Source organism: Lampetra fluviatilis, chromosome 17 (assembly GCF_964198595.1).
Source record: "Lampetra fluviatilis chromosome 17, kcLamFluv1.1, whole genome shotgun sequence".
Taxonomy (NCBI): Eukaryota; Metazoa; Chordata; class Hyperoartia; order Petromyzontiformes; family Petromyzontidae; genus Lampetra; species Lampetra fluviatilis.
The window spans coordinates 11,233,248-11,255,105 of NC_136291.1; the positions used below are offsets into that span (position 1 = coordinate 11,233,248).

The following is a 21,858-nucleotide window of genomic DNA, read 5'->3' on the forward strand; positions in this document are numbered from 1 at the left end:
GGTGCTGTGGTTAATGTGCTCAATCCACAATTAAAATCCAAGTTGGTGGTCGAATCGGCTAATCGGTCTTCTGGGGTCAATAAGATGAGTACCACTTTGTGCTGAGTTGGTAGTGGATATCTTACAGAAAGACTGGCCCCTTGCAATACTCATTTGGAATGTACTCCCCAATGATCCAGAGCCACGAACAGTGGACGTGAGAGAATGGGCAATTACCTCCATGCTCATTTGAGTGGGGAGACACTTTTGCTTGAGCTTTTCGGGAGCGCTATCTAAAAACTAAATTCAGCAGTAACACGTTAACTTGGAATAAAAAAAAAAAAGGAACGGTGTTGGTAGCAGCACACAAGCAAACACACCACGTCCATCATTAACGCACTGCCTTGACAGGATAAATATAAAATAGGCTAACGTTTCAGACTTAACCAACGAGGAAGTGAATTAAACAACTTTACAAAAGGAAGCCGTATATGCTATCAGTGTGTAGGCCCTGGCCCGGAACCTATTACTTGTTAATTAAAAGTTAGTGTTCAATGATTAATGTGGTGAGCTTAAAAAATATGATTATAAATTGCAATTAGTGACAATAATAACATTTAAAATACACCGCAACTGCGTGTTATATTTTCCACGAGTTTTGGCTTTATTGTGTTTTGGAAATGCACACTTTGGACAAGTGGTTTGGAAAACACAATTTCCTGTTGAAACTTTTTGAGGTCCCCTTGGCTTGGATGTGCGATCTCATTACTATAACCAACTGAGGTTTCCTAAACAGATTTCTCCATTCAATACAAACTTCTATTGCACACATATATTTTAAACACTCTGAAAATTATGCAGAAAGCCCTTTGACCCAAAGCCCGATGTAATTTCCTTTCAGTGATTAAACTCATTACAAATACAGATATTTTAAAACATTTGATTCTTGAATATTTCTGCTGGAACAATCAACAATAGTTGTTGAACATTGTAATTGTGCTTGTCACAATTTAATTGTTTTATGAAATGTTTAATAATGCAGTCAAATATAAGACTTTCTACAAAAAACTGTTATATTATATGTCCATTGGAAATTAAACATGGTTGTAGAAACTATATTAAAATTTTTAATTTAAATCTTATTTAGAATTTTACGTTCAAAAGTTTATACATATCTATTTCGTGCATTTGAATATGTATGTACATTTCTATTCAATATCATGTTTAGTTCATATTTATATACTTTGTGGATTAATATTTGTATTTCTACCACAGAAAGACCCTGTCATATAAATGTGGAATTTCCACCACAATCTCTGGGCTGCCAATATAAATTATTTGTTGTTCCATTGCTCATTTTAGTAGGGGTGTACTCTGACTTGATCCTCTGCAATAGAATTTGCTGTCTCAATAGAGCTATCACTAAATTTAAATAATGTTATCGAAGGAACAAATATTGAACAAACCTTAAAATGGCCTCATGATTTGATTAATATATTTCAATACACGGCATCTTCATTTGAAGTGTTATCAGGTTTGATTTAACATTAAGTAAGGATCCATAAAATCCCGATTTTGTGTAAGTATGCATGTCTGTCTAGGCACCGAGTTTAGCAATACATGGAAACCCTCTTTATATAAAACGTATCAACATGTTTCACATGCAAGACACTACCAGCTGATAGATACAAATGCCCACTACTGATAAAATTGTGGGCACAATTATAAATAATTACATTTAAAACAAAATACATTTAAGGATTGTTTCACTATAAGCGTTAATATAAAGCACGTTCTTATCGATGTTCTCGTTGACAAATTGAATCATTGCGAAATCACATGCACAGGAATGCATTATATTCAGTGTGATGTCACCTCAAATTTTCTGGTCGAGAAATGGAAATATTTCCAAGAACATGTTGTGCTTCATGTGAAACATTTGAAATCCGCTGTTTGTGTCTCATTGACAGCTGTGCACCTGGTAGTTAACCTAATAAATCAGTCTTTGTGATTCCAAATAAGTCAAACCATTTCCAAGTTTGTCTCGCCAAGAGGTGACCCGTTGCTGGTGAGACTGGCCACGAGGCTATTCTGTTTTTGGTCAATATCATTACCAGTAATGCACTCTCAATTTCACTTGTGAGAGCATGCACACCAGATGCTGCCGATGGTGTGGCAGGATCACATTCTGAACCACCGTTTTGGTTTCCTTGGGTGTTGGTTTTTTTTCTTACAATAAAAACTTGATGACAATTTGAGCTCTGTTATGATAGTGTCTTGCATGTCTACATCGTTTAATTTGCCGCGTAATTTTTTATGAATTGCTTACTTCATACTGTTTTGTTGTGTTTGTAAAATGTCTTATGACGACATTTTATTATGAAGGGCATGATACTGAATAAAGGTGTATTGATCAATTAAGGTGCGGTCGCATTTAGACACTATATAAATTCGAATAGTTTTTGGTGGCGATGTGAAGGAGGAAATGAAATCCAACAGTTACTGTTTGTTTCTACATTCATGTCGGCACTATAGTGACACAGATTGTCGAGAATTTGCTTTACGATGGTTTACGTCTCCATTGCATTACAATTGTGTTATCGGCATCGTGTCAGGAAAGGAATTAATTTCCATTCGGAATTTTCACATCATGTCAGATAATGGCCCCAAAAAGATAACTACTTTGATTTGATTTTTAATTATATTTTTATTGGGCAATCAATGGAATTTCTTTTCATAAGCGTTCCAAGTATGAGAATAACCCTGACATTGTTTCCCCAAAGCTAAAACTGAAAAACCCAGATTCATGAAAAAAAATTCTCAGACCATCAACTCACTAAACTCGAGATTATGGTTTCAATACAGGTATGTGTGTGTATGTTGAATTTCTTTCGCACCATATGTAGCCAACCGTGCTAATCTGAGGTGCCTCCAAGCCAGACAACCCAGACACAAACCCACGACCTCAGCAGCATCAGCTCATCACTCCTACATAGGCATCATCCCCATGAGATACAAAGCCACCTCGAGACACAGTCAGACTCTATTTCAGAATGATCTTGCTGCTGGAGAAGCAAAGAAAAAAAGAGTGGGTGTGTCACCGCTTCACTAGTTTCCCCAGTAGCCACATCCATAAGGGTGGAGGCTTTACAAAAACATCAAAGGAAGCCAAAGCCACGCCAATCTAAATGTCCCTTAGATGGCATTTCCAGGCGCCGTGTTTGCTCTAACCTACTGCATGTGGCGGGCCTCATTTCCAAAGGGTCCGCAATACATGAGTATAAAACGCAGTACAGTAGTGCACGCTAATTAACAACAAATAACTTCTAACTCGGTTTCCAGTCATTTTATCCCCAGCTGGATATACAGTGAGGGAAAAAAGTATTTGATCCCCTGCTGATTTTGTACGTTTGCCCACTGACGAAGAAATGATCAGTCTATAATTTTAATGGTAGGTTTATTTGAACAGTGAGAGACAGAATAACAACAACAAAATCCAGAAAAACGCATGTCAAAAATGTTATAAATTGATTTGCATTTTAATGAGAGTATTTGACCCCTCTGCAAAACATGACTTAGTACTTTGTGGCAAAACCCTTGTTGGCAATCACAGAGATCAGACGTTTCTTGTAGTTGGCCACAAGGTTTGCACACATCTCAGGAGGGATTTTGTCCCACTCCTCTTTGCAGATCTTCTCCAAGTCATTAAGGTTTCGAGGCTGACGTTTGGCAACTCGAACCTTCAGCTCCCTCCACAGATTTTCTATGGGATTAAGGTCTGGAGACTGGCTAGGCCACTCCAGGACCTTAATGTGCTTCTTCTTGAGCCACTCCTTTGTTGCCTTGGCCGTGTGTTTGGGGTCATTATCATGCTGGAATACCCATCCACGACCCATTTTCAATGCCCTGGCTGAGGGAAGGAGGTTCTCACCCAAGATTTGACGGTACATGGCCCCGTCCATCGTCCCTTTGACGTGGTGAAGTTGTCCTGTCCCCTTAGCAGAAAAACACCCCCAAAGCATAATGTTTCTACCTCCATGTTTGACGGTGGGGATGGTGTTCTTGGGGAAATAGGCAGCATTCGTCCTCCTCCAAACACGCCGAGTTGAGTTGATGCCAAAGAGCTCCATTTTGGTCTCATCTGACCACAACACTTTCACCCAGTTGTCCTCTGTATCATTCAGATGTTCATTGGCAAACTTCATACGGGCATGTATTTGTGCTTTCTTGAGCAGGGGGACCTTGCGGGCGCTGCAGGATTTCAGTCCTTCACGGCATAATGTGTTACCAACTATTTTCTTGGTGACTATCGTCCCAGCTGCCTTGAGATCATTGACAAGATCTGGGCTGATTCCTCACCGTTCTCATGATCATTGCAACTCCACGAGGTGAGATCTTGCATGGAGCCCCAGGCCGAGGGAGATTGACAGTTCTTTTGTGTTTCTTCCATTTGCGAATAATCGCACCAATTGTTGTCACCTTCTCACAAAGCTGCTTGGCGATGGTCTTGTAGCCCATTTCAGCCTTGTGTAGGTCTACAATCTTGTCCCTGACATCCTTGGAGAGCTCTTTGGTCTTGGCCGTGGTGGAGAGTTTGGAATCTGATTGATTGATTGCTTCTGTGAACAGGTGTCGTTTATACAGGTAACAAGCTGAGATTAGGAGCACTCCCTTTAAGAGTGTGCTCCTAATCTCAGCTCGTTACCTGTATAAAAGGCACCTGGGAGCCAGAAATCTTTCTGATTGAGAAGGGGTCAAATACTTATTTCCCTCATTAAAATGCAAATCAATTTATAACATTTTTGACGTATGTTCTTCTGGATATTGTTGTTGTTATTCTGTCTTTCACTGTTCAAATAAACCTACCATTAAAATTATAGACTGATCATTTCTTTGTCAGTGGGCAAACGTACAAAATCAGCAGAGGATCAAATACTTTTTTTCCCTCACTGTAAACGTATTTTAAGATATGAAGAAAACACACTCTTACATACAAAAGACAAAGAGATCTCCCATATAGCCTTTAACATACTGTTGGGACAAGTGCAGTTAGAGAGCAATCTACCAAGGCTGGCACGGCACACAAGGTAATGTGTGTCCAGATGTACGCTTGGCTGCCTTTGTATCCCCGGTACTGATGTTAGATACGAAATCAAGTACTTGTTGACAGAAAAGCCAAGTACATTGTTCCACCGATGTTGTACATTAGAACACTGGAACAAAGAGAGCAGCATTCTAAGCACTGCAGCAATACTCTCCACAAGGAAATTAAAGACAAAACTAGCAATACAACCTCCATAGAATGTTAGGAGAAGTGCACTTTAGCGAGCACCTATTAAGGCCAGAATGGCCACGAAATGGGTATTATGGCCAGCACCACGCCACGCCACCTTTGTCTCTGCAGTGCTCATGTTTACATACTGTGCCAGGCACTCATTTAAAGCTGAGTCAACCTGGATATCGCTTGTCACTTACTGATGGTTAGCCATGGCTGGGAATCAAACTCAGCTCACCGGGTTTGTCACGCAATCATTCGCACACATGCACATACACACATACACACAATTTGTGAACAAAGCCAGGCAATTCCCGTGTGGCATCTCTGAATATCAATGCTTATTCTCAAGGCACCAAGTGCGTCAGGACCTGTCATGCTCATCAAAACGCCCCTCTCTCTGTGCGTTTCATCATTGTCTCCCCCATCTATGCTGCCTTCAAATTTGTAAAAACGCTGCCTCTCTTATCACAGGTCTCACTGTTTAATAATGTATGGGACAGCCAGGTAACTCTGGAGGATCGTGATAGCCGTGTCACAAGAATGAGCCCAGTACAGCTGAAATCGTGGGGGTTTGAATCCAGATTTCAACCACCCTAGTTGGTGGTTTGAGCTCAGTCACCCATGAACGCATATGGGAAACAACATATGTGCAATGATTCCTATCATTAATTCCACTCATCTTTTATGGCAAAGAAGTTAGACAAAATCTGGACGCGTGACATGGCAAATAACTCTTTGCAAAGTACAAACGAACCTCGTCTGGTGTTGGTTAAGAAGTGACTCCACAATGAGTCCTGTGACATAATCCTCCAGAGCATTTCTCTGCCATGCAAAGTGATGCTCTGGGGAATAATGGAGTTTCAGAAGGACATATTATAATGTGAACCCACGCACAATTCAGATATACTAGGCTCTATAATCCATATATATATACGTATATACAATATTAATGAGTGAACCACCAAGCAAATGAGTAACATTTAAATTTAATGACTCTTATTGAGCTGGGTGTGACTGCCCAGTGAAATCCATTATCTCTTGAGAAGCATTGCATGACTTTATATAAGAATCACAATAATAATGATTATATCCATTGCAATGTATTTACAGGGGCCATAGCAGGTTGGGGAGTGTGTGGATGGTGCAATATTTTCATTCACATCTGGGTCTGTTTCATGCCCTCCTGCCAGCAAAGCTTTCCGGCAGGGGCCAGGTGTACCTAGCCTGGTAAACAATGTGGTTACATCATTGCCACTTAGTGACATTTACTGCACTAGGGTGTTGACATTCGATTTTTTACCCTGTCGTTGGGCTCAGCTTTAGACGAGTGTCTGGCACTGTAGTAAGCACATTTATATTTCTAATTAGTATTTTCAATCGGACAGCTGCTCGAGACTATCCCTGAGTTTTACTTATCTGATTGACCCTGGAGGAATAATGGGGTGAGTTGATCCCTGACCATAATTTCAAAATTTCAACTTCCATCTGCTCCAACTGCCTCAAACTCTATTTAACCGTTTTTCATTCCGATGGTATACGTGTATGTCATCAGTTTTTTAAATAAAATAACTTTATCGGTTACATTTTCAGGTCAGAAGACGTACCGAGGCTCCCAGAAGGCCATGCGGTAGGGTGTGTGGCAGAGTTTGGCGCTGGCTATCACAGAGTGCGGTCGTGTTGCTACGGTTCTCTGCGGTAAGTGCAACGTCTTTAAAAAAGCGGCGCTACTACGGCTCTCTGAATAAAATGTACGCTAATAACCGCTCGCACATCCCGAGATTCGGCGGTTGAACGGGACATCCAACCCCGCAACTTTCAGACGTCTCGGAATGGGAAAGCGTTAACAACGGTAACAATGGTGACGACTGCGGCTCGAGGCGGTTTGACCACGGTGGGTGGGGGGGAATCGCACCGACCTGGTCCCAGGCCGAGACGACGCCTCCGCAGAACATGAAGAGGTAGCCCATGGCCACGAGGGTGGCCCATATGGCCAGGGCGAAGACGCGGAGGAGGCGCGTGAACACCGCCTCCACGCATGCCAGCACAAAGATGGTCAGGAACACGCCCAGTGCCGTGGCCACCGTCACGATGAACGCCAGGTGATTCTTCACTTCCTGGGAGAAAAAAAAATAAAGCAACTCAACAAACAAAACGTGGAATCGGAAATCGTGAGCATGCGCGGGTTGTGCAATGCTGTCCAACATTCGGATGCCATAATTTATTACCGGTAATTATTATTATTATGGCATTTGCATATTTGCTAATAATAATTTTATCAGGAGTTTTTTTGCAACGCTTTCATCAATGTGGCTGGTTTCCACTCAGGCAAGTCCCTAATGGCAAAGCAATTTTGTACTAGTTTTTGGCACATATTGGATCATCTCTATGAGCGTCCTTGTGACCCCCCGCATTATGAAGCAATGGGTAGCTAGATGGACGGACAGACAGAGCTTTCAACCTTATCTAAAAATGGATAAAATCATTATCAACATTTGACTTTGCTCCATTCTATAGAAGATGGTCTCCTCATCTGGATGGCAAAATTTCAACACATATGGCCTGGAGACAGGTGACTTATCTCTCAAAGTATTGTAGGGTTTCATGATAGATGACAACTATTTATATCTAGAAAAGATCCCATTAAGACGAGATGTCTCCTTTTTATGTTTGCATGCAGTTCATTATCAACAGATCATGTGTGTGCTGGTAAATCAGGCACCCACAGCACAGCATGTTTGCCAGGCTAGGTCATGTTTAGATAGGTGTAAGGAATACTGTGAGTGCACTCAACAGGTATAGTCGCCATTGAAATGGATATGGGGTTGTGCCCCATCGGTTATCTGTCAAATTGCAACAGCTGACACGTTCAGCCGAGAGCTTTGACTCACGTGATTGGCTGCCCCGCTCACGCACTGTTGTGTTGAGCCGTGAGTGGGATGAAGCTGATCGGTCAAATTATTTGAAGGGCTCAATGCCTGTGAAATTTCAAGTGTAGACTGAGGGCCAGTTAGAGACCCATTGGGGAATTATTTTGGGATTGATTGGCTAAGGGGATAGAATCGGTTGAGAAGGTTCGAGAAGACAGGGTGATTGGTACTTAAGGAATAGGGAACGGGATCTCGGATCTCACTTGGGAATGTAATCGATATGCGTTGTGTTACTGGCTTCAGTGAAAAGCTTTGTTAATTATGCTATTGAGGCCTCCTTTACACTTGTGCAAAAACATTACATATTTGGCCTTATGAGACCCCCACAATGATTGATTGCACAACATTTGGTATTTCGCTTGATTTTTTTACAATCCTGCTTTGTCGATAAAAAAAGAAGAATTTCAAGACATCTCAGAAATTGTTACGTGATATCATAATGTTACCAATTTTCTATCATGGGGTGATGCATTGCTCTGAAGTGAATCTTCGGCTCATGAAACTGATAGCGCAATTAGATTTTCAACTGGAATTTATGTTTTTGTTTTTTAAAGAACACAAATTTTTAGGAAAAAACTAGAGAATCAGGCAATGTCTCTTCCACATATAGCTGTCTCTCCGTCAAAAAATAAAAGTTTTTTTTTTACGCAACCCATCCGTTCTATGGCCTTCGGGAGTGCATAATTTCATCAGAATTGATTCAGTTTCAGCACCAGTCTGGACTGGTTTTGACACGCGGCGTCTCATCAGCAGAGTCGGGGTTGTTTGCGAATCAATGCTGGCGAACTGCCAAGATCTAATTGGTGAGGACCCTCTCTTAAAGATGTTGGTCCTATTTTGAAGAAAAAATGACGAAATACATAACACAAAGTAATTATGAGCATCGTTGTGGAGACTACAAGTAACTAAAGCAGATACATTTAACATGTAGTAGGCTTTCGCGACCAATATTATCCATAATAGAGATTTTTGGGTTAGATCGCGTGCATATAAATGTGTCGTTTAACCTGCCACCACCCAACAGCCAATTAGTAAGATTTGTCACGTGAATAAAACATGCCAATGAGTTACTAGTACAGCATACCGGTTGTGTGTTAGAGAGTATTGTAAATGATGTGGGTATAAATTTTGATTTAAAGCTTTCGTGACTGCAGGGATTCATCTTGGTTCTTTCGGTAAAGTCACTAAGAAGGGAAATAATAAAATAATAAAAATAAAACATAATAAAATACAATTCTCACGACGTTTCGGCCACAACGCAAAAGCCGTCCTCAGGTGAAGAACGCTGTCTTTCCGACAGACCTGTTCTTCACTTGAGGACGACTGCTTGCGTTATGGCCGAAACGTCGTGAGAATTGTTTTTTATTATGTTTTATTATTTTATTATTTCCCTTCTACGTGACTTTACCGAAAGAACCAAGAAGATGTGGGTATACTCTCCAACACACCAGTGTGCTGTACTAGTAACTAATTGGCATGTTCTGTTTACGTGACAAACCTTACTAATTGGCTGTGTTGGGTGGTGGCAGGTTTAACGACGCATTTATATTTACGTGATCTCACCGAAAAACCTCTATTATGGATAAAGCAGACAATACGTTTCGATTTAAAGCTTTCGTGACTGCAGGGATTCATATTCTTGGTTATTTCGGTAAAGTCACGTAGAAGGGAAATAATAAAATAATAACAATTAAACATAATATAATAAAATTCTCACCTGATGACGGCTGCTTGCGTTGTGGCCGAAACGTGAGAATTGTATTATATTATGTTTTATTTTAATTATTTTATTATCTCCAGACAATACGTCTCCTTCATATATCAGATAAGGAGAGAGATATGGAGATGCATTTGTCTGCTTATCTATGCTGTTACCTGTATATTCCACGACACTAATTATTATTTTGTGTTCAGCATTGATGAATGCCACTGTTCGTTCTGAAGAACAATTGAGAAGGCAGATGCCTATTGTTCCCAAATGTAGGTCACATTCACTCTGCTCCCCGCAAACACGAAAGACGTCAAAGTGTTGATGGTTTTTTTTAGCTGCTGCTTGAAGTTAATTTCACACCTGCTGCTCGTGTTGCATTATTAGATGCTCCATCACCCAGCTGGCTAATGGCATAAGGTAAACGTTAAATTGGCATGATGTATGGATACATAATGTAGTGCTGTCGTGCCTCATATCTCTCCACTTCGTGTCTCACTGCATATATATCTGAGGCCCACGGAATTAATTAAAAAGCTCTCTGTATTATTTACCAAAAGCCTTTTTATTACTGTCATGGGAAAGTAAGAGGGAATTTATTATCAATTGAATAATACTGCAGAGAATACATTCCTGCCCCGCCCCCCAGCCCCACATTTATAGATTGGCAAAAAAACTACACGTTGCTAAACATCCAGCACAATTAGGCCTTACCCTGTCTGTCGTTTACAGCACTCTTGATAAAAAAAAAACTCTTGCTTTTAGCAAATGTTAAACTATGAAACAAAAAAAAACTATTTTTAATTTTACCAGGCAATGCCCACTGAGCTGTACAACTCTATTTTACAAGCAACCTGGCGAGCACAAAGGATCGCTCAACGAAGTGGCTTATCGCGTGAAAATTTAGAGCAGCCATATACTCTAAAGTCTAAATGCACGTTTCTAAATGTGAGAGAAAAACCGGAATTCCCGAAGAAAAATCCATACGACCACGAGGAGAACATGCAAACTCCAAATATACAGGCGTCAGGGCCTGGATCGAACCCATGACCTCCTGAAAACCAGAATAACATCTTGCCACCGTGGAGACCATTCGATGTTTGCATGCCCTATCCACCAGATGTCACATTCGAACACCGTCTTTTTTTCACGTAATATTTTTTTTACTTTTATGCTTCAGTTATCTGATCTCAAGAAAACGCGGTAATGGGGCATGCAAACCGCACCTCCGATTAGCACGGTTGGCTGGCGTACGGTGCGAAAAGAAGCTTTTGGTTCTTTCGGTAAAGTCACGTAGTTAGAAATAAAATAAAACAAATCACAACGTTTCGATCGTAAGCGGTCGTCATCAGGCCTGATGACGACCGCTTTACTGAAAGAACCAAAGAGTATGTTGCGAAAGAAGTTTAACATACATACAGTACACATACCTACAAACATGTGCAGTAACATTGCTGTCACGTTATGCATATCTCTTTTGCCCTGCTCTTGTAGCACAGATTTGTACAAATTGAAGACAAAAATTCACCTTAAAAAAAGGGATTTTTTTGCGACAATGGTGTGGCATGCATCAGGCAACTCGACAAACCAATCAGCATGTAGGCACCCATATCTCCCATCTGGAAGCTCTCAGACCGGTGAGTGTGCAGGTATAGAAGATTGATTCCGCTCGTAAATTGCACGTAATCCACCGAGTGTGAGAAAGTCAAACTAAGAGTTGCACAGAGGTGGCTTCATAAGGTCACAATGGATGCACCACAGCCCTGTGCCAATACGACTGAGAACCCGGATTTAAATCTGGGCATTCACCTGTGACTAAATCGCATTCCTCAAGCCGAGCAAGTTGAAGGTATAAGCCCAATCACCAAGCAATGTAAAATGTAAACCCTATCGTTTTAAATTTAGCCGACAAGATCCAGCTACAGCCGCAAAAAAAGGTTGTGCTTGATTACACCGTGTAACAAATGTTTTTTTTTATTTTTTCTTCCTGGGTAGTAAGTATTATTTCCAAAGTGCTTCTGCCTCAAAAGTACAGAAAATGCCTACTATTCCCCACAAACTTTGCTTTTGTGACCAGGACATTGATATTTTGAAATCTACCTATTTAATTTTCAATGAGATTACGTGTGCATTAGTGTTATTCCTTCACGTAAAGTCCTGATCACAAAAGCAAAGTTCGTGGGGAATAATAGCCATTTTCTATACTTTTGAGGCATAAGCAATTAGAAAATAACACTTACTACCCAGGAACAGAAATCGTGTTACATAGTGTTATCTTGTGATGTGCACTTGTGGCAGGGCATACAAAAGGAGTGCCACTTCGTGTTGCTAAGAGGTCTAGTGAAGAGACTGCAGATTTAGTTCTTTGACTTCATTTTCCAGGTTCTGTTTACCACCACAGGACAAGCCTATGCTTGCAAAAATGAGATCTAAATGGAAATGTATTTGTCTCAGGATACAACAGAGAGAGCACGATTGGAATATAATTAGGGGAGGGGAGGCGTTAACCAAATCACAAGTGTGTAGCGACCCGTGATTACAGATGGTTTCATAAGCGTAACAGTCTTAGCCCAGTTGCCCAGAGCTGCACCAAAAAAAAACCCACCAATGAATTAAAAGAGTGTGTTCAAGCTCCAAATGGTACATTTACACAACGATGAACTGTACTCTGTATCACGTGACCGACATACGATGGACTGTCTCTTTGCAGATCACGACGTTGCATCTGTTGTTGGCTCCCAGAGTCCCTGTAGACTCCAAAAATGACTACTAAGATAATTTCGTTGGTGTCTCCTTCTGGGGCCCTTCCCCGATATGCCATCATAGGTGACGGCTCTGCCGTCTATGACAATCGTAGAATAGTCATTTTTTCCATTTAATTCTTCCACGCGATAGGCACAATTGGGAGATGTATAGTAATCAGTTACAAGAAAAATAAATTATTCACTCTGTCCGAATGCTGATAGTACAATTGCTGAATAGAACAACACTAAAATTTTATGTAAAAAATAACACTAATTTCATGAACTTCAAAGTAGTTTAACTATGCAGCACTTTTCTATGAATATACCATCTTGCATTCTGAAAACTAATTCACAAAAAAATATGGCTCACAAATGCTCGTGTGCGTGCACATTTTCCGGACATAGAAACATACCTCCAGTACTTCAGACAACACACACACACTTTTTCGATGCTGTGAGTATATTGGCGGTCATTGCCAGTGGATTGTGTTAACTTTGGGAGAGCTACTTATTGGGGTGGCTGTGAAGCTGTGGCAGCGTGGTGGTTGGGAGCGAGCGAGCGAGCGGTGGGATTCCTCTCTCACCCGTCCGGTGGCGAAGAAGACGGCCAGCAGAGCCACGCACGTTCCCGAGATGATGAGCAGGAAGAAGACGAGCAGTGGGAACTGCTGGCTCATGCAGTAGTACGACTCGTAGAGTTGGTTGCAAGCACGCTCCCTGGCCATCTTCGAGCCCTCATCAAGGAAATACCGTCTCCTCCTCCGTCGCAGCATAGTCCCCTTCTGTAGTTCGAGGATCTCACCACTTGTTCTGTACGAACACACGCCGCCTTTTCTTCTTCTTCTCCCCACCCCTTCGTCACTCTCCTGGCTCCCACTCTACGACTCCTCTCCACGTCCCCTCGTCCTACGATCCCACCGTCAACCCCGTCCTGGCCCACGTTCCCCCATGCAGCCGCCACAGTGGCCGGGGATTCGCTGCTCTCCTCGTTCTCTGTCAGCGACGAGCTGGCAAGGGTGGGTGGGGGGCGGCTTTCTTGAGGACGCCTCTGTCTGTGGCTGTCCGGCGATTTATGTGTGTGGCGTTCACGGACAAAGAGAAGTATTTAGCAGCCAATTCGTCTGGCTCAGTTTTATTAATTTATTTTCTTGATGACTATTATACTTTCAGTCGGGTTTGCAGTGGCACCACGCGTCGTGCTCAGCAAACTTTGAAACTGGAGAGGCCGCCTAAAACACTTTCCTCCTTCAACTTCTTATCAGTGGAAAACATACTGCCGGCTTTAAGTATTATACGCTTCTATTAAAAGCAGAGTTCAACTTTTTTGCGCGTTCCTCTATTGCTTGCATTGACTGCAAAAGAGTTGCGTTAATATACGTTGATTTTAATACCAAGACGCGATTTCAATTTTTAAGTAAAACGATTTGCCATTTGGCTCATTAACTTTGTAATAGGTTCGAAGACACCGATATCTCTATGATATAAAACAAAACCCACGCCCGACTGCAGAAACTTTGAAAAGCTGTTCACGAAAAGGAGCACCCGCTCTGAGCTTTTATTCCGTGGCAGTGTTCAATGAAAAAAGTTTCGCCAGCTTTACATCAGAAGTGCCACCCTCTGACCATTCTAGTTGTCAGCACACATCGTTCCCCTAGGCTTTCATGAGACTCTTCTTAATTCCACCGTTGTGCAGCATCCTGTTTCTCCATTTGGGTCGCATGTTGAGTCTCTCATTAAACGACTCGATGGTAATTCCAAGTACTTTGTTGATGGAGGTGTATGTGCAATGAAGCCTTCTGCCCACCGGCCTTCAGCGTCAATACCAATGGAAGCGTTCGTTTTGCTGTCAGTTTGTACTTTCCGTTTTCTTTCTTTATCCCACGCTCCGGTTAAAGGACGCTATTTCCCACGCCTTCCGAGAGGTCCCTGCGTGCACCTGCGAAGGAAACACAGAGGAAGAACGGTTGCGGATTTGGGCTAGAAGGCGACAAGAGGAGGTCGAGGGGGTCGGGGTGCACATTAGATACAGAGAGGTGGGAAGAAGGGAGGATGGGTGGTGGTAGTGGTGGGGTTGGAGGTTGAGGGAAGGGAAGCAAGATCATGAGACACTGCAGAGAAACGGTCAACCAAGGGAAGAAAAAAAAACACTGCACAAAGAAGCACAGACAATCAGCATGCAAAATCAAGGCATGCAGAACAGAAGCGGGGCTGCCATTTGTCACGCAGTGGGGTGTGGATAGTTGGTTGTGCGCCCAAGCTGGGTGCACATGAGCGTGCATCGGCTTCAGTGCATTAGTGAACACGTATGTGATGAACACGTGTGCGTGTGTGCGTGTGTGCGCATGTGAACGTATGCGCGCACGCGTGCGTACGTGTGAGCGTGCATGTGTGGGGAGTGGTGGCGCAGCAGTTAGCGCGCCGTGCTACGAACCCGGCAAGCCGAGTTCGATTCCCGCCCACGGACAACACTAGTGATGAATATCTGAAGTGGCCCTGGGTCTTTTCTAGGTTGACTCAGCCTTAAATGAGTACGTGGTATAGTGAATATCTCTACTAGGGAGACAAAGGCGTGGTGTTGGTCACCCACCCCATTCGTGTGTCGTGCCGGCCTTCATAGGCAGTTGCCAACAGCACTTGCTCAAAGGTCTGTTAAGGCTATACGGGTGGTCTTTGTCATGTGCACATGTGTCCCGGCATGGGGACAATAAGTGTTCGGTTCAGTGCATTTCACTTTGATCTTTACTGCCTGGTTTGGATTCCTGGTCAAGCACAATGATAGTGGCATTGTTGGACCTGAATATGTCCTGGGAGTCCTTTAGGTCAAGTTGAGAACGCCTGCACAAGCGCAGTCAATGATGTACATCATCTATGTGCCCCGTGCATATGTGCACACATTGCTGAATATAAATACATGTACACACAAATAAGCACACATGCACTAAATACCAATCACCCCCCCTCCTCCTTCCATTACTGGCATGTAAAACTGGAGAGACAAAGGCGGTTATGTGTTTATCGTGACAACATTGTACCCTTAAGTGACACACCGGCCTTCGTAGATTGTCAGCGCCCCACATTTGCCACCACAGTCTAATTGGTAACAGGGAATGTTTATCGTTGGCATTTTCCCTTTGCATTTATTGTGTGAATGTTCAGGCAGCGATAGGCATAAGATAAGTTTATTTCAACGGGTGTTTTTAAAGTTGCATTTAAACATTCATGCCTTAGTGGCATCGCTATGAATCAATGTACGCACTTGTCGAATGCAGTGGGTGCAGCAGTGTACACATTGTGCTTTAAATCCAGGTGACGTAGGTGCACTTCCTGGCAATAGGTAATGTGAGCTGCACCTGACAGCTGAAAGTGTCGTGGGCTTCCCTGACATTGACTCAGCATCACCACGTGCAGTATTAACACCACCCCGATAAAGAGGGCCAGGAAAGCATCATTCACCACGTACGTTCTCATTAATTAGCCACTAACCCACACAATGTACAAGACCAGATTGAGGATATTTTCGTCACGATTTCCCAAACATCCGTGTTCGCATCCTTGCAAGTAAACGTTGTATTCATTCTGTTTTAATTATACTCGTATTCGATTTTTTGTGTCGACAGATGTACATTCACATGGACTCGCACGCAAAGAATTAGCATTGTGTGCAAAATATGTGTATATATAAGATAAAGATCCCCCACATAGCCTTTAAAAGACTCTTGGGGCAAGTGCTGTTAGCGAGCACAGCACACGGTCAGGTGAATGGTCACCACGCCCGGCCGCCTTTGTCTCCCCAGTGCTGATGTTTACACAACGCACCAGGTTTCTTATTCAAGGCTGAGTTGACCAGGACCGGTCCAGATATTCGTCACTGATATTGGTCGTGAGTGGGAATCGAACGTGGGTTGCCGGGTTCGTAGCCTTCCATAGCACGGTGCCTTAACCACTGCACCACCGCTCCACTTGCGCACAAACACTTGTGTGAGGAAACACACACAACCATCTTTTGTTCATCTCTGCATTTGTGCAAGCATAATCAGGCCTCTCAGGACACGTTTAGAGACACATTACATTTTATTACACACCCATGAATGTTGATTCAGACCCTCGACTAGAAAACACTGTTGCATCTGCCCCTCCCTCCTCCCCACCCTTCCCCTCCCCCCCCCCAAAATAAAATTAATCACGGCAGCATCAATTTTATAGCTGCATTCCGCCGCTCTATAATAAAATAAAAATAACGTTTGTTTGGGGTGGGTGGGGGAAGAGAGGGTCGTCTGTTCAACAACAACAATACTTTTAATACATTTTCATTTCATCCTGGAGAAAATCCGATTAGCTATGAAGCTGTTTTTCACAGATGTCCAGTGGGGGTGGGTCAGAAAGTTACAACAAGCAATAAAAACAATGATTGGAGTGCAAAGTATATGAAAAGGTAATCAAATCGATAACAATAAATACGTAAAAATAGATAAATAATATGAGTACAAATTGAAAGAGTACATAAATTCCTGCCGATCTTTCAACAAGAAAAGCAAGCTTGGGCAAGACAGCAAAACAACAGCCACTGTCCCAGACCACAGCAAGACAACACACAGTCCCTCAATAAAATTGCACATTAAAATGTAACTATCGATACACGGGTAGGTATTAAAGTTACTAATCTCATTGGCAAATGTGGTTGTATCCAGCACTAATCTTCTGCTTCAGAATATTTTTTGAAGGAGGATGTACGATGTTAAGGGAGTATACAAGGATGTTCCAAAAAGTTGGTGCTGCAACAGTGAAGGCTTTGTCACCTATTTCATTTCTCGTTCTTGGCTAAGTTAAAAAAGCAATTCGATGGGCTACATCCAACTGCGTCTCAAGACACTTCGCAAACCTGGGGAGCTGCATGAGTGAAGAAGGTGGGGAAAGGGGAGGCCACGCGCAAGGCAGGGGAAACATGGGAGGCAGGGCAGAGAGCGACACCACGGCACACCGATTAGCACGGTTGTCTACATATGGTGCGAAAGAAGTTCAACACGCACACATATGCACGTACGACCGGGCAGCCACTGCCCAGCACCAACCACGAGACCCAGGGCAGCCCCAGAGAGGCGGGGTGGCCCACGCGGGGCCCCTTCATGCGTGCGTGTATGTGTGGGAGAGGTGGCCTAGTGGTTCACGAATTGCGATTACAATCTCAGCAACTTGGATTTCAATTCCCGGCTATCCATACACAACAATGGCAAATGGTATCTGAACTTGAACTGGGTCCGACCCCATTTCAACTGAACCTTACAAAGTACACGTCCCGGGCTTTTGCATATGCCTAGGGGCAACACGGTTAACTACCTCGCCTGGTATACAGGAGGTCGTGGAATCGATCCCGACCATTACGCCTGAATATTAGGAGTTTGTACGTCTCTCTCTCTCCCCGTGGTTTTTTTCCTTCCACATTTAGAAACATGCGTTGTAGAGTATTTGTTTGCTTCTAAATTTGCATGCGTTGAGCTATCAATTGTGGCCAGGTCGCTTCTGAAAAAGAGCTATATAGCTCAGTGGGCCTCACCTGGTAAAATACAAATAGTTACGTTTTGAGTTTATATCAACTCTGGAGCAACGAAAGCAACCGAGTGTGATTCTTGCTGCACTGGTGTCTCTCATACATGCCTCGTCACCAGGTAAAATTCTACTCAGAGCCCGATCCAACCCTTCACTAGGTCAACTACAGTTTACAGTCAGAACCTGATGCAAGTGTGTGGCGATCAGGAGTGAGCAAAGACAAAACGCGAACAGAGGTATTGGCCTGGTCACATAAGCACTTCCTGAACAGTGCTAACCATACAAGGTGTCTTGCTGACAGCACTTGCTCCTATGGCCTATACGGCTCTTTGGAGGAAATCAACCTGTGTTGTCTTGCATGTGTACGTACGATACAAATGCGTGTGAATGTGTGTATTTTAGAGAGTGATTGCATAGAAGCTAGCACACTGCGCCATAACTCCAGGAACATGGGTCTGATTCCAGGCAGGACCTGGGCCTGTGCTTCCCCAAAGATGAGTTTACTATCCACAGTTGACCACGAGTGTAATTATTGCTGCACTGGTGGATGAGTTGAGCACCGCTTCTCGGTAAGTTGTTCCCGTCAGGTAAAATACACGGAAACTGCATCAATCAAGAGCTCATCGTTACCGCTTCTGGGTGCACCTCCTACTCGCAGATAAACAAGAGTAAGACAAATCTGGCCGCGCAAGTTCTGTTATCTGTGAAATGGACATGGGTAATGGGCATTTTCTGGGATCGATTACGGGCTATGGGTAATGGAAGTCACAGATAGCAGGAGTTTCACTGTAATTATTTTCTGCTCTGTATGCCGTTTGTATCTGAGAGCATCAGTGTATAGATGGGGAGCGCTTGTGTTTATGGAGGTAAATTAGCGCGTGGCAAACATGTGAATAGGTGCGTGCAAACAGTGGGTTGCTCGAGTGTTTGCTGATGACAAGAACCCCAGTTTAGCCTTATGGATGATAGGCTCCAAAGGATGATAGTAAGCTTCGACTATATCCACAAAAAAACTTAGCCAGCACTTCATATACCTCCGATTTGCACGGTTGGTTATGTACGGTGCAAAAGAAGTTCAACGTGTATACGTACAACCCATGATGGTCATGACCTAAGTTCAATTATTTGCCTTAGGGGCCGTCCATAAATGACTGTACGCATCTAGGAGGGAGGGGGTCAGGGGTGGGGGGGGTTGAGAAACTTGACGTCACATCAAAATGCGCAACTTTAAATAAATGTAGACAACACGTTCTACTTAATTAAATATACGTTTTAATAAATGTTTTCTCCAACAACATCAGAGTGCAGAGCAACATTAAATACGCACTACAATGACAATAGTTTAAAGCGATATGAAGCATGTTTTATTTTGGAGGGGCGTCAGAGCTTTGTGACGTCATATTTGAGGGGGGGTCTGAATTTTTGTGACGCCGCGTGACGAAGGGGGGGGGGGGGGTTAAAATTCGTCCAAAATCACGTAACGTCATTTATGGACGGCCCCTTACACGGTGCGACGGTGGCTTATCGAACTTCCCGGTGTGGCAGGTGAAACGACGGTGCGGGTTTGTTTATCCTCCCGCCTGTCCACCCAGCAGGGCAATTGGGTTGACCAAGGTCGATCTGCAGGTCGTGCGTGGTGGGGTAAAGTGTGGGTATCTCCCATCTGGCCGGCACTGGAGAGTAGGCAAAACAATACCCTTGAGATGAGCTGTCCAGAGCTCCCTCCAGTGGAGGCCCTTCCGCCCCCAGCAGTGGCATGAGGAAGAAATTGCAGTGCAGCACCTTTACCTTTGACTTTTATGGAACGGCATGGGCCTCCCCTTATCAAACTATGTCTACCCATCGCATATGGAAACACGTCACACAAGTCGGTGTTAAAAAGGTATCGTTGGCTGGGTATGATATTTAATACACGGACTCCTCATATGCTGGCCTCAGTAGGTGTTCACAAACAGAACTTTCCACTATGGTCTATTATGCTTAATAGGGGAACTTTATCTGTGTCTGTAGAATGGCTGTTTATGTGTCTTTGTGTGTTGGGGGGGGGGGGGGTAGCGTCATGGTTAGCGCGCTGCACTATGAATCCAGCGATCCGAATTTGATTCCCGTTCACAGCCAACACCAATAACGATTATCTGAATCGGTCCTGGGCCTCCCCTAGGTCGACTTAGCCTCAAATGAGTACCGAGTGTGATGTCTAAACATCATCACTAGGGATACAAAGGTGGTGCTGGCCACCCACCAACTTGCGTGTTGTGCCTTCCTTCATAAGTGCTCGCTAAAAGCCATTTGCCCCCAACAGTTGAAGGGGGGGATGTTGTTTTTGTTTATGTGTGTATGTATGTGCCACTGTCTTTGCTGAGACCGTCAAATCCTGCTCACATTAACTTTTGATGACATTAATACAACATGCAGCTCCAGGGCTAAATAATTAACTTGTAATGGGACAGATATGTCCTTATTATGGTTAATCAAGCACACACCGCTATACTGGGTGCAGTCACAACGCCATTTGAGATATTTCAAACCAAATGCAACCCAAAAACACGAAGCAAAAATCGAACCAAGCTCCCCACTGTTTCAGGGCGATGTAAAATTAAAGAAATGAATTATATACGCATTAAAATGCAAACTTTCTCCCCCCCCATACAAATGTGTTTCTCTTTGCCTCTCCTTAGGGGCCATAACCCTGAATTACATTTTCCAATTTGCAAATGCAAACGCGTTTAATGGCAAAAGCATAGCCCAAACCCTGGCGTCGGCAGTAACACAAAGGCGATTGTCGAGCAGAGAGGTCGCTCTGGGCTTGACATGGGAGTTGGCCTTTCTAGGACACTTCGTGGCCCAGGTGTGGTGAGAAGGAAGGAAATTAGTTCCAAAGTGTTAGGAGACACCTGTCACGCACTAGTGAATTGTTATTCTTATCATTATTATCTCATAACGCTCTGCCAAAATTAGTTGTGGTACCCAGGCACAGAGAGGTACGGGGGGAGGGATTTGATGTGCATGGTTACATACACACTTGTACACAAACAGTGGCACACATGTATACAAAAATCCCCCGTGTAATCTTAAACAGAATTCTGAGGCAAGTGCTTTAAAAGAAAGTAAGAAATGTAGTTAAGACAACTTTCTCCATATAGTATGTTAAACAGAGACATGCGAGGATTTATTAGCACTGCCTGAAGATGCCTCCAATGTGGGAGGTGAAACGTCGCGAAGGAGAAAGCAGTGGTGCCCGCCGCGCCTAGCACGAAAGAGCCGCTTTAAAGAGCACTTCTGAAACTGTTTTCCCTCGAAATAATGCTTCACATGTGAAGGTCACACAGGAGCCAGATCTGGCAACCATGTGATCTCTCCACAGTTTCCTGCATACTCTTTCTGCAGATTTCTCTGCTGGATGTTTATTTTCACCACTTGGTGGAAAAGGACAACATGGGACGAGACAGCTTCTTGCCAATAACATTTACACGGAGTTTGTTTTGTTCACTCAGCAATGGAAATGAGCACCCACAATCTCGTTATCATTTTAGCACGAGAGACTGTAGCCGGAGGCCCTTGCCTAACATTCGCTCTGCCATAGCAGCTGCCCACAAAAAGAATTCCCATTTACTGCAACCCAGCCGGGTGGTATTCAACTCACCGTCAGAAGGTTCCAGTTCGGTTCTCCACCAGGGT

At 43.4% G+C, this 21,858-nt stretch overlaps 1 protein-coding gene across 4 annotated transcripts in view; it reads right to left on the reverse strand.

The window, feature by feature from the left end:
* The window catches only part of ADCY2 (adenylate cyclase 2), a 300,516-nt gene that overhangs the window by 204,587 nt on the left and 74,071 nt on the right, over positions 1-21,858 (reverse strand). For all 4 annotated transcript variants that reach the window (XM_078864180.1, XM_078864181.1, XM_078864182.1 and 1 more), the window contains 2 exons: positions 13,221-14,572; positions 7,174-7,371 (listed from right to left, as the gene is read on the reverse strand). In XM_078864180.1, coding sequence (XP_078720306.1) covers positions 7,174-7,371; positions 13,221-13,409 — 387 coding nt within the window. In that variant the 5' untranslated portion in view covers positions 13,410-14,572. The remainder of the gene's footprint in view (positions 1-7,173; positions 7,372-13,220; positions 14,573-21,858) is intronic.